At 47.1% G+C, this 12264-nt stretch overlaps 1 protein-coding gene across 3 annotated transcripts in view; it reads left to right on the top strand.

Annotated features, from left to right (window-relative positions):
• Positions 1-4252: 4252 nt before the first annotated feature.
• The window catches only part of NSD3 (nuclear receptor binding SET domain protein 3), a 30680-nt gene continuing 22668 nt past the window's right edge, over positions 4253-12264 (top strand). For 2 of the 3 annotated variants that reach the window (XM_026045855.1, XM_026045857.1), the window contains exons 1-6: positions 4253-4939; positions 7918-7986; positions 8382-8541; positions 8975-9129; positions 9611-10120; positions 10879-11005. In XM_026045855.1, coding sequence (XP_025901640.1) covers positions 4268-4939; positions 7918-7986; positions 8382-8541; positions 8975-9129; positions 9611-10120; positions 10879-11005 — 1693 coding nt within the window. In that variant the 5' untranslated portion in view covers positions 4253-4267. The remainder of the gene's footprint in view (positions 4940-7917; positions 7987-8381; positions 8542-8974; positions 9130-9610; positions 10121-10878; positions 11006-12264) is intronic. The other variant, XM_026045856.1, reaches the window with a different exon arrangement.

The raw sequence follows: 12264 nt of genomic DNA, 5'->3' as shown, positions 1-12264 counted from the left end.
ACCCAAACCGCGCAAACCAACCCAAAGCGCAGCCGGGAGAACGGCCCGCGCACGGTGGCGCTCGGGCCTTGCTTGAAAACGGCCTGAAAGGGCACAAAAATTTAAAAAATTTGAATTTTTGCTCGTGCGAGCGGGCTGGGGGCGCAGGAGGGGCCGGGCGCCGTGCACAGGGCTCCGTTTCCCTCTGCTTTGCGCCSAGCTTCGCAGCCCCATGGTCCCACCGTCGTCCCGGGCCTCCCGGCAGCCTCGGCCGTGCCGGGAGCTGAGCCTCGTGCCGGGAGCTGAACCATTCCCCCTTGGCGCTTCCCACGCGCATCCCGCGTCTCGACCACCAGATGCACCCTCTAAGCGTATCTGGGGATCATTCATTTATTGCTTTGGGTGTCCGAGTTTCCATTCCCCGTGGGAAACTTGTTTAAAAGTCGCCTTATCAAAAACATGGGACAGAGATGACTTGTTTTTCCTGGCTTTAAAAAAGGAACAAGCGAAAAGTTTAAAAAGACACACGGGGAAGTGTTCGGCCTTACTAGATACTTCAAAACCSTGAGAAGAAGCTTGACAGGAGGCCCCTGATCCACTAGGTCTGCTAGAAGTGACGCTGTGCTAAATTCAGCTGAATTCTGTAGAAATCCCCAGCTCGCAGTTGTTACGCCAGTAAGTCTATGCACAGGATTGGAAATGTGTTATTTTAGTTACCCAGGATATCTTTTCCTTTAGTTAGCAATTGAATTTACAATAGGATTTATTATTATTATTATTATTATTATTATTATTACCACCATTTTTTGCTGTGGCTTACTTTCTAAATTTACTGCAGGACAAATATTAAGCTGGTAAAAGGCACTATTAAAAATGAACGGCATGGGAATTAATTTGGTGTTGTGGATAGCAAGTTAATGCAGTTGCCCGTGAATCATATGGAAACTTTTTGCCCCGCTGCAGTGTTTTTTGTGYGTTTTCCTGCTGTGCTGTAACGCGGAGGTAAAGGGAGAGCGCCAGGTCTGAGTAATTTTGGGTGAAACCCCGGTGACGTGGACGGTTTCAGCCATGCAGCTGGGTGTAAAATGCGCACGGCAGCAAGCAAATATTGGGAATGATTCCTGCAGGGATGAGTCCCTTGGGATGGCCAGTGCGGGCGCAGCTTGGAGACACTTTTGGAATGAAGAGCGCGGAAAACCCAAGGGAGACGCGTGCGCAGGGTGGCTCTGGTTGTGCGTGTGGCTCGGGTCTGCGTGAGCAGGAGCTGGGCTGCTCCACGCTTGGTTAGATGTTGTGAAAGTCACCGAGAGCTTCGGATATCGGGAGAGTTRATAGGAGAGACAGCTTGGGGGGCAGCGGTGCTGCTCCCCGAGCCCCTCAGGTTTTGACTATTTGCTGCTTTTTCAGCGTTGCCAGCGAGTCAGCCGCAGGGCTTCCGCTCTCGGGGCGGATGTTCTGCAGAATTCCTCGCATCCGACATGTGCGTGTTAGTCCGAGTGGACTTTCGTGCCCGTCGGGATGGGAAGACAGGGGCATTTTTTCTCCCTGGTGCAATAATTTAGCCCCAGGTTCTCAGTGTGCGACGCCAGGAGTGCTCAAGTTGTCCGAGCCCCTTCCTTAGCTAGAAGACAGTTGTGCAGGTGTTGGGTACGTACAGATTAAAAACAGTCTCCTAAACATAAGTGACTGTTGCTGGTTTGAAGACCAGAGGGTTCATGACAGCTCTGGGCCCTACGGTGGTGTCTGTAGACCCAGTGGTGGGGTCTGGATGAGGATTAGTTGTGCTGGTAGAAGCCTCAAGTCTTCATTTTTTCCCCCTCTTACATCAGGATACACTTTTTTATTGAAAGAACTGCCCTGTTTGGTGAAATGAATAGAAATCCAAATCAATCTCTAAAAGGAAAGAACCTGCACTGGGAAAAGATGCATCTTTGGAATGAATTAACCTCCTTTCTCTCCTTCCCCAAGAGGGAAAAGAGAGCACCTAAATATTACCCTTGTCTTAAGGCGTCAGGATTGCACCACCCAGCAGAAAACAAAACTTGACCAACTTTCTAGTCTTGAGACTTTCAAGTAGGAAAACACRAAGCAAAGTTGTTCAAGTACCACATGAGAACAGCAAAATTGTAGTTTTGGTGAAGCCCAAAATGTTGTATAGCCTTTAGTTTTGCAAAGTTCAGGTTTCTGCGGGTTGTTTGGGTAGTTTTTAGAATTCTGGTGGCTCTGAATCGAACTTTGGGTTCTGGGGTGGATCACGCTGGGGTGCACAACTCGTCAAGCATTTATTTCTACCCAAACTTGATGGATGGCCAGTGATGGATAACTTGAATTTCAGAGCATTTGGGTAGAAAGGAAAAAAAAGTGACTTTCTCTTAAAAATCAGGAAGTTAAGAGTAATTCTAATACTTCTTTCTGTCTAGCAGTGCATGTGCTCTGAGGACTGAAACTCCAGTGGCTGCTTATTTTCTACGCATGGTTTAAACCCAAGGGTTTAAAGGTATTCTTTAAACCCAAGGGTTTAAAGGTATTTCTGAGGTATTCAGAAAAAGTTGCTTTAGCTAGAACCTCGTTTTCTTAAGAAATCCCCTCAAACTAGCGTGGAATTTCTTACTAGTCTGAAAACTGTCATTTTCTCTGCAGCTTGGCCTCCGTAGACCCGCGATTTGTAAACAGTGCAGAGTTCCTCTTCCTGGAATGGGTGGTGGTGGTTTTGTTGCGTTGCACCCGGCTTCTTGCGCAGCAGCGACGGGGCCGTTTTGGTGATGGGCTCGCGGTTTGCAGAGCTCCTGGAGGGCACGGAGGCTCTCGCTCCCGTGGGATTTCAAGTCACTGCAATTAAGCGAATTTTGCCGGGCTGTGAAATAGTTTCCCTAAGCCACTTAATTACAGTGACAAATGCACGCGGAGTTGACAGCACCGAGCAGCTGAATGCTACTGTCCATATAACCCCAGTACGGAGTCGACAAAATACACAATAAAATTCCGATTAAGTTGTTCCCGTTGCTCCTGTAACTTCAATTTCTTTGTGCAGCCTCTGAGGAGGAAAGGGTTGTTAGTGTTTGGAAAGCCATTAGGTTGCATCTTGACTCRCGTTGCATGGGGAGGGCGAGAATTTAATGTGGGCAGGGCTCTATGCAGATTCTGCTTATGAGAAGGGTCTGTGGGACGTGTTAGTGGCATTTCCAAACCAAAAGGGCACAATAACCCTCCCTTTTGCCTGCACAGGGACAGAATAAATAATACCGCACTATATTTACTTTGGAAGGGCTAAACTGACCTTGCTGAGAAGCAAACTTGTGTTTCTTACCTGAAGTTCAGATCATTGTTCATGTTTTTTTTCTTACTGAACATTGAGATCTAGGTGAATGTGGTGGGGGATGTTTTCTGGAGGGGATTTGGGGGAAAGGCGGGCAAGATCCTCCTTTGAGTGAATGGTTAAATTCTGGAAATCTGGGTCTGGCCTCGTTTAATCTGATGTTAGAGTTTTAGTGTGAAGTGGAAAATTGAAGATGTGTAACAGCRCTTTCTCAGCAGTAGTGTTATTCTGTGGATAATCTCTGTTTCTGGAGATATTCTGATAGTTGGGGCTGTTTTTCACCCCTTCAGAACCATAAAACTCTCAAGTCCTGAGAGTTTTATGAGCCAAGCCCATGGCATGGTCCCTGTGTGGCCACGGGCTGCTCGTCCCTCTCAAATTTGGCCACATGGGGCGAGGAGAAGGCAGGGGACAGTTTCATTGTCCCTTTGAGGGGCTTCCTTGGGTTCCTCCCATGTTTTCAGGGCTCGATGGCGTCGACCGAACGTGGTACCCTCAGTTTGTTCGAGCGGGGATCAAAGTCTGTCGTGTCACTGCTTTGTGCTCCAATAACACACCYGAAAATCCAACCAGGAGGAGCACGGAGAGTGTTTGGAGTCTTAGCACYGTTTTCCTGACACTCTTAACAGTTGGGCTTGTGATTTTTAAGTGCTTGCAGGTGCTCATGTCACTGCTTGAAATGCCTTGGAAGGGAAGCAAGCAGACGTGAAAGGAAAATGGCAAAAATGTATAAATTTGGCAAAAACAGCCTTTCCTAATGATGCAGGAATACCATTCCGAAGTGCAGGATGGAAGGGTGGCTGCTGAAGCGGGGAGGAGGGGTTTGCTTGCTGGACCCGGTAGCTCTTTCAGTTCGCYGGCCACTCAGTCGCTTAGTTTTCGCTCACAACTTCTTTCCCGTTTCCCCCTCCCTGCTTTTCCCACCTAGGCCCCATGAGAAGAAGGGAAAGCTGAGGATGCTGGAGCAGAACAATGGATTTCTCGTTCTCTTTCATGCAAGGGATCATGGGGAACACGATTCAGCAGCCACCTCAGCTCATCGACTCCGCCAACATCCGCCAAGAGGATGCCTTCGACGCCGGCAGCGACGGCGCCGAGGACGGCGGCCAGACGCCGTACGGCAGCGCCCTGCAGCAGGGCTTCCCGTACCCGCCGCCCACGCCGGACGAGCTGCCGCCCCTCGCCAACGGCTACGCGCCCGCCCTCGGCATGTACGAACCTCAGGCCAAATTCCAGGCGTACGCCCAGTATCCCAAYGGCTCCGCCAACGGCTTCGGGACCGTTAGGAACTTTAGTCCCCCGGAGTATTACCAAATGGAGAACTCTGCCGCGCGGCCGCACGACGTTCCGGAGAAACCTTCCCCGCCGCCGCCGCCACCTGCAGCGTCCCAGACGGTGATTCCAAAGAAGACTGGCTCACCAGAGATCAAATTAAAAATAACCAAAACTATCCAGAACGGCAGGGAATTGTTCGAGTCCTCTCTGTGTGGGGACCTTTTAAATGAAGTCCAAGCGAGTGAGTATGCTAAGGCGAAACATGAAGGGAGAAAAGAGAAAAGGAAAAAAAGTAGCAAGCATGACTCTTCCCGATCGGAAGAGCGCAAGTCGCACAAAATGCCCAAATTAGAACCAGAGGAACAAAATGTAAGTGGAATAATTGTTTCAGCCGTCTCTATACCTGATGTTATTGATGGAGAGGCCGGCGCCGGCRGTGGTTTTCCTTGCTTTTAGTTATATGCGTGCTTAAAACGTTGGGAGGCTCCGTGGACTTGTCAGGTACTCCGTATTAGATGGCTAGCAGCTTGATTTCTAGGACAACACCGTTGTGGAAAGACCGCGTAGCAAAAATAAATGCTAGAAGAGATTATTTATGTTTTTCCAGTATTATTTAACATTCTGATGCCCAGAGTTGGGTTTGCTTTGCACGGTGTTAGAGGTTTGGCAAAAGAAATACCCATTCAGAATGTTCTGRAATTAACTTTTGAAGCAATGCTGGGTGATTGAGGGGGAAATGGGGCTCCTTGGTTCAGCAGCGCATTTTAAATGCAGTGCAAGCAGCCTGGTTTCCCAGAGGCAGCAGCTTTTGCCTCCCTCCAAAATAAACCCCAATCCACCATGGCAAATCTCGGATACTTCTCCTGTTTCTACGCCGTGTCTGAGTGCTGATCCTATCTGCTGACACGTAATTTTTTCCTAGATATGTGAGCATTTGAACAACGCACAAAAAGTGAGAGCTCTCTCTTGTGCAAATGTACAACCCAGCAGAAATCAGCGTTCCAAACTAGCAAACAAATGAGAAATTYGGGTAACAACCGCAGCCTCTGCACGGGTTCAGCGCCGTTTCCGTTACCATTTCTGTCAAGTTTTGCAGTATGGATGCGCCTATACAGGGCTGCACTTACGTGCAGCATTTTAACTTCACCTCCAGGAAGTGGAGAGAGAAATTATTGGTTGGCAGGACTGCCAGTCTGTTCTTTTGTAGGTTAATGAGTCACTCGGTGACTCCGTTTTCTCTTGCTTATCCCCGCCAGGTTTGTGATACTGATTCCTGTATTTTCCTGTATTTCCTGCCCTCTATGGAGCATAATCTACCCTCTATGGCTTAGAAATTCCCACCTTTCTTTGGCTGGTTGTTTCTATTTGGTTGCATATTCTCTTTTTTTAATGCAGGATCTGCAGATTGGCCCTGCTCTTAGCACCGTGGTTTGCACTGTTTTCCCCTAAGTCTGTCTGCCAGCGGGGGCATCTAAGTGGTGCCCAGGGCAAATGAGTGGGGCATCAATTAGGCCTTTGAACCTCTGCTCTCTTTGATCAGCCTGGTTTCCTTGAGTGCAATTCCCTGCCATTTTCGTAAATGAAGTAACCCTCTCCGAGGCAAAAAGACAGGTTATCCTTGGTTGTGGCRAGGATGCTCGCATCTTTTCCCGCATCCATTCCCAGTGTGAACGGAAACTTCCCTGCAAAAATCCCAGGCAGTCCTGGGCTCCCTTGTTCCGTTGTCACCTGGAATTCACCCAAATCATTAATGTAGTCTGGAGATGGCCTCTGTTTCCCTTTCGAAGAGCGTTTTCTGCACGGAAATCATGGTCTTTCCCAGTTGTTTCAGGCAAAGCTTCATATCAGAGTGCAGCTCCTCAGGTTGAACAGTGCCTTGTGCCAGTGGTTTTTAACACAAATTATCACAGTCCAGGGGCAGTTTGATTCACTCACCATTTAGTTCGCTCCTGCAGGGTGCAATTTGATCATCTTTTCATAGTAATGTGATGAGATTTGTGATTTTGCACAGTAGAAATGCCATTTCCATCGCAGCTTCCGTCGGTCCGTGCTTTATTCAACGCGGAGGTTCGGAAGTCGGGCATTCGGTAGTTTCTGCTTCACTCGGATCCTGTGACGTGCAGAACCTCACCAGCTGTGGGAACAGTTCGGGCTAGAAATGGGTTATTTTACTAGTTAGTCGTATTCTGGGAAGAGTGGGAAGTTTCAGTCTTTTGTTTAGGCTTCCTGTGTAACGCGCTTAGTTGTGGCAGACACCAAATTTCCACTGACCTGCAGCCACAGAAAGGAAGGAATCATCACTATGTTTCCTGCCTCACCAAGGAGGAAGGATTTCTACTCAGCAGATAGCTGCTTGCACTTGCTCATTGCCTCTAAGCAGCTCTAAATGAAACCCTGACCTGTGGCAAAACTGACTTTAATTGCCAGAGAGGGTTTTTAAATGAGTGTCTCTCAGATGCTCCGAGCTGAAGTGCGCAGCAATGATTAACACAGAGGCTCCATTTGAAATGAACTAGGTATAATTCACACTATTAGTTCCTCCGTGATTATTCCTCACCTCTTTAGCCCCTCTCCAAGTCCTTTCGCTAACGACTTTCGCCGTAATAAAAGCAACGTGTGCTCTCTGCTTCCGCCGATACTTCCCCGCGCGGCTCGCGCCTGCTCACCTGCTGTGTCAGCACTCTCCCTATCATCCCCTCTCTGATGCTTTTGGCTCCTGTTCCGTGTTGATCTTTCTGCTGCCAAACCTGTTTCTCTTGCCTCTTTTGCAACGTGCTGGCTCGTAAAGACCTTTGGAGGTTTGTTTTTTCCACCTTGAAGCTCCAACCCTTTGTCAAGCACCTGCGATTCGGGAGAGATATTAACAATTTTCATATTGTGCCTTTAAACCAACCAGTGATTTTTGTAGTGCTGCTGTTTTCTTGGAAAATAACCCRTATGCAGTGAGATTCCTCGAATTACTATGGATATCCTTCAGCTGCCCTTCTCTTTCTTCCAAGTTGTGCTTCACTTAGCTGGGAAGCTCTTTGGGTTTATTGGCTTTACTGTGCCCRAGCGCATGTCCTTCCATCACCCGTTACAGCAGAACCTTGGCCCATGTAGTTTCAATGCTCGTGTAAATACTGCAGAAGAAAAAGATGGTTTGATTTTTTATTGTGATCCTGTTGTGTCTTGAATTGCTTGTAAGGAGTCATCAGACCCACGCTGGCGAYGTTCATGACTGTTTTCTATGCTCAGTATTTCTTTTTCTGCCTGGTTTCGTTGATACTGGTTTGGCTTTTATTGTCCCCTTACCCTCTTTGTGTTTATTTTCCCTTTTTTTCTCTTCATTGTTACCCATTTCCTAGAGACCAAATGAGAGGCTTAGCATGCTAGCAGAAAGGCCAAGGGAAGATACCTTGTCAGAGGAAACACCGGTTAGTATTTATACAAATTAACTCTTTTCTGCACTTCTCATGTCTTGCTGGTTTTATATTAACTACGATACAGACTCTTTAAGTTGTCAGATAAACTAGTTGTCGTTCTTTTAAACGCTTGGTGCTTCAAAATGTCTTTTGTTGTGCTGTATTTATTGCTTTATCGTCCCCAAAGCAACGTTTTTACTCAACCTATGACTGGAAATGTTTTTGTTGTTGTTTTGCTTAATCCGTGATTATTTTACATTAATTCTGACTGTATTTAAGTGCTTTTGCCGTGTTTGTAAGAAAAGTATATGTCAAATTTCCAAATAGCTCTCATGTCTCAGTTAGACTGTCAAAAATTGGTGATAACTAAGGGAAAAATAGCAAATCCCTGTGGCTGTTCTTTATAGGTGCAGCAGTTCTTGCCTTCTCTTCCAACACAAGTCGCCCATGACATCAAGTTTCAGGTTGGCGATCTGGTTTGGTCCAAGGTGGGAACGTACCCGTGGTGGCCTTGCATGGTTTCATGTGACCCCCAGCTTGATGTTCATACCAAAATTAACACACGAGGTAAGGGTGGAAGATCTTTGTCAGAGCTAGCAGGGCTCTGTAGTTGCTCCTCAGTTAAAAACCTCATGTGTTTGAATGCTTTGTGAGCTGGATTCTGCTTGTGTGCATGCTCAGCCGGGCTCTTCTGCAACGTATGCAATGCCATACGTTTAAAATTAGTCCCACCATTGAGCTGTGCATATTAGGCCTGTGAACAGATGCTCCCACGGTTACTCTTTTCGTGTCGCTGTCAGTGAGAAGATGCTGGTAAGTGCGAGTGTGAGGTCTAGGCAAAGTTCCCTTATCTACCCTGGCAGCATGTTTGCACTGGAGGCCCCATTTATTGCCCAACTTCAGCTATACATGCCTTATCTTAAGGAGCATATGGAAGAGGAGAGCTTAAGCCAGAGCAGCGGAGATGATAAAAGCGCTCACTAGAATCTTTCACTTGCAGGTGCCCGCGAATACCACGTGCAGTTTTTTAGCAACCAGCCCGAGAGGGCGTGGGTGCACGAGAAGCGCGTCCGAGAGTACAAAGGACACAACCAGTACGAGCAGTTACTGGCCGAGGCTGCTAAGCAAGCCAGCAACCACTCTGAGAAACAGAAGGTAGGAGCACCACGGAGCGCCTGTGCCCGCGCCAGCCAAACCTGCCCGGGGCAACCCGGCAAGGCCGGAGTGCTCCAGTGCCAGCCCCGGGAAAGGTTCTGTCACCTGCAAAAGTAGCATTCAGAAAGGTTTCATTGCTTCTTCATTACCTCCCTGYGAAGACCCTGGTGGTTCAGCTTCTTGTATGTCTTTCTTACGATGGCAGTCATCCCAGGCATCGAGTGTCATTTTATATCTATACTATAATATCAAATAAAAAAGAATTCCTGTGTAGCCGTAGGAGAGTTGACACGTCCTTTCCCAGTGCTGCCTTAGAAAGGAAGCGTTAGCTACGGCAGTTATTTGCTTTGTAGGATGRACTAAAGTCAGTATTTGTGCTAGCGGAAACATTGATGGGGAGGAAAAGGGTGTTTATGAGGGAGAAATGGAAAATTGAACAGATGTATTCGCTGTAATTAGCTGCTTGTCTTTATTCTTCAAGATTCGCAAACCGAGGCCACAAAGAGAGCGGGCTCAGTGGGATATTGGTATTGCCCATGCTGAGAAAGCCTTGAAAATGACTCGAGAAGAGAGGATAGAACAATACACCTTCATTTATATAGACCAAGAGCCCGAGGAGGCTTTGTCCAAAGCCAAAAAGACTGCAGCTTCCAAAGCGGAGGCGAAGAAGAACAGGCGACCGAAGCCAGCACCCAACGCGCAGCTGGAACACGGCGCCGCGGCGGCCGCGTCGCCCTCGAGTGCCGAGGCGCGAAGACAGAGCCAAAGGCGACAGTCGAGCGCGGAGGAAGAGGAGCCTCCTCCTGTGAAAATAGCCTGGAAAACCGCCGCGGCTCGCAAGTCCTTGCCGGCCTCAATCACCATGCACAAGGGGACCTTGGACCTTCAGAAATGTAACATGTCTCCAGTGGTTAAAATAGAGCAGGTTTTTGCCCTCCAGAACGCTGCTGGGGATGGAAAGCTCATCGATCAGTTTGTTTATTCTACGAAGGTAGGTGGCTTGCGGGGGGACTGCTCTTTTTCTGGGGATGAGCCCTCCTGTTGCAGAGGTGGCWCTTGTGTCCGCCAACCTGCAGCAGTGTATGTCTTTTGGAGACACTAAATCTGTCATTCAACAACATGGACTTTTATTGCAGTAAACGCTTAATTTCAATGCAACCAAAACTCTGTCCCTGGCCGTTTTGGCTGCCAGCAGAGGGGCTCCCTACAAATGCTGCTAAGTGCTGATTCTGGCTCATAATTTGCTCAGTATATCATAGCTGACTCATTTCACCTTTCTAGTTAAACCAATCCATTAAGAAAAGTTAATCTGTGAGAAACGTGGCAAAACTCTTGCTAATATGTTTCTCAAGTTACACATTCTGTGTAGTAGACTTATTCCAAATGAGTTCTGCCTCCTAGCTTCGTTCAGCTSAACAGCAGCTTCTCAGTATAAGGAAAAGGTTTAGGGCTATTTCTCTGCTTCCTTCTGCCTCCTACGCAGAGGATATTTATTTAATCCTAAGCATTATAGGTAGGATGCTCTTTAGAAAAGCCACCAAATACTTTTCTTCTCTTTCCCCTGTGCGTAAGTCGAGATTGAGAAGGAGGGAAAGGGAGCAGCTCAGCAGTAAATATTGTTGCATATATATAGGTGTCTGATTGAAGAGCACTGGAGTTTTCTATCCTGAGACTTAGGAGTAGATTAATATGTCTGTTAGCAACAACACATACAATGAAGCTAACTTATTTTTTGTCCTCCTTTTTAAGGGAGTTGGCAGCAAAACAGAAATAAGCGTCAAAGGACAAGACAAGCTTAATTCTTCGTCAAATCAGAGGACCGAAAAAGCAGTGGTGCAAAATGCGTCCTCTCCTGAAACAACTTCGGGGTCTGCAGGTAGGCAAAGCTGTGGGCTCCTTGCCTAAGCTTTTTCAAGCTAGCACTTGATTTCAGATGTAAAAAACTGGTATTTCCCCGTGAGGTAAAAAATGGGTTTGGTTGTTTCTTGTTTGAGGATGTCTGGGCCTGGCCGACGTGACCTCTCTCGTTGTCTGCAACTCAAAGTGCTCCAGGATTCAACATCYTGGAAGGGTGTCTGTGTTGTGGAGAGCATAGCAAGCTGCTTTAGARGGCAATACAGTGGATTTGTGTTAGCAAAGTACTGTCTTTAGGGCCCCAATGTAAAAAAAAATGGCAACTGGGATCAAAGGAAGAGAGTCTTGAAGAGTCCCAGTTTGGTGCAGAACAACTCTCAGGATGAGAGCTTTCCCTGAGGCTCCTTTTTGCCTTCCTGTCTGACTTTTGTAAAGGAAGTGAAATTCTGTGCTGCTTCAGCTGGTGCCATCAACGAAATGAGAAAGTGCTTTTCTTTTGAAAGCATTTTAGGGGTCCCCTTGCGAAGCACCGTGTTCTGTGAAGTGTTATGGCTGAGGAAGAAGAGTCCCTGCAGCAACTAATGGAGGTCGAGCCTGGAAAGCGAGCCTAGAATAAACTACTTGAAGTTTAATCTCTAGTGTGGTACTAGAGAAGAAGAAAAATGATAAACTGAACGAGTGCTGTTTAGCCTTGGAACAGAAAACTTCTCTTTTTTTCCCCTGCTTTTTGAGTTTTAAGAAACATCTTTTGATTTTTTTTTTTTTTTTGGTTGTTGTTTAAGAAGCAGCTAACGGGAATTCTTCCAAAGGGAATGCTTCTCCCCACGAGCAGAAATTTCCTTCTGCAGTGTGTTCTCTCAGCATCCTCCAAAGGAGACACATACCCTTCTGGGGAAAGGATAGAGGTTCCTGAAAAGAGACACGATCTTGAGTCATCCTAAGCCGAGAGCTTTGCAAGTTCCTTCATTTTCTGTAGTCACTTCCGTATTTCAGCCTTTGTACCAGCCGTGTAAAATGCATTAATTATTGCGTGTTTCTGTGCTTTAATCGTGTCCGTGGAATGCTTGAGCATATTTAGTTTTACATTGGGTATGTCAAGGTAAATTTGAGGTTGGAGCAGGACCCACTCTCTCATAGCAGGGTGAACAAACTCTTATAGTAGGGTGAACAAATGCTGTTACAGAAGCAAAGGGTGGGAAACTTCTTGCAGTTTACACAGCAAAAAAAAAAAAACCCTCTTTCTTGCAGAGAGTAAAGACCGTGTAATGTTACTCAGCGTCG

Source organism: Nothoprocta perdicaria, unplaced genomic scaffold (genome assembly GCF_003342845.1).
Source record: "Nothoprocta perdicaria isolate Ctin4 unplaced genomic scaffold, notPer1 scaffold_413, whole genome shotgun sequence".
NCBI classification, from domain to species: Eukaryota; Metazoa; Chordata; class Aves; order Tinamiformes; family Tinamidae; genus Nothoprocta; species Nothoprocta perdicaria.
The sequence above is the reverse complement of the archived record's forward strand: the minus strand, read 5'-3'. Positions and strand labels throughout refer to the sequence as shown.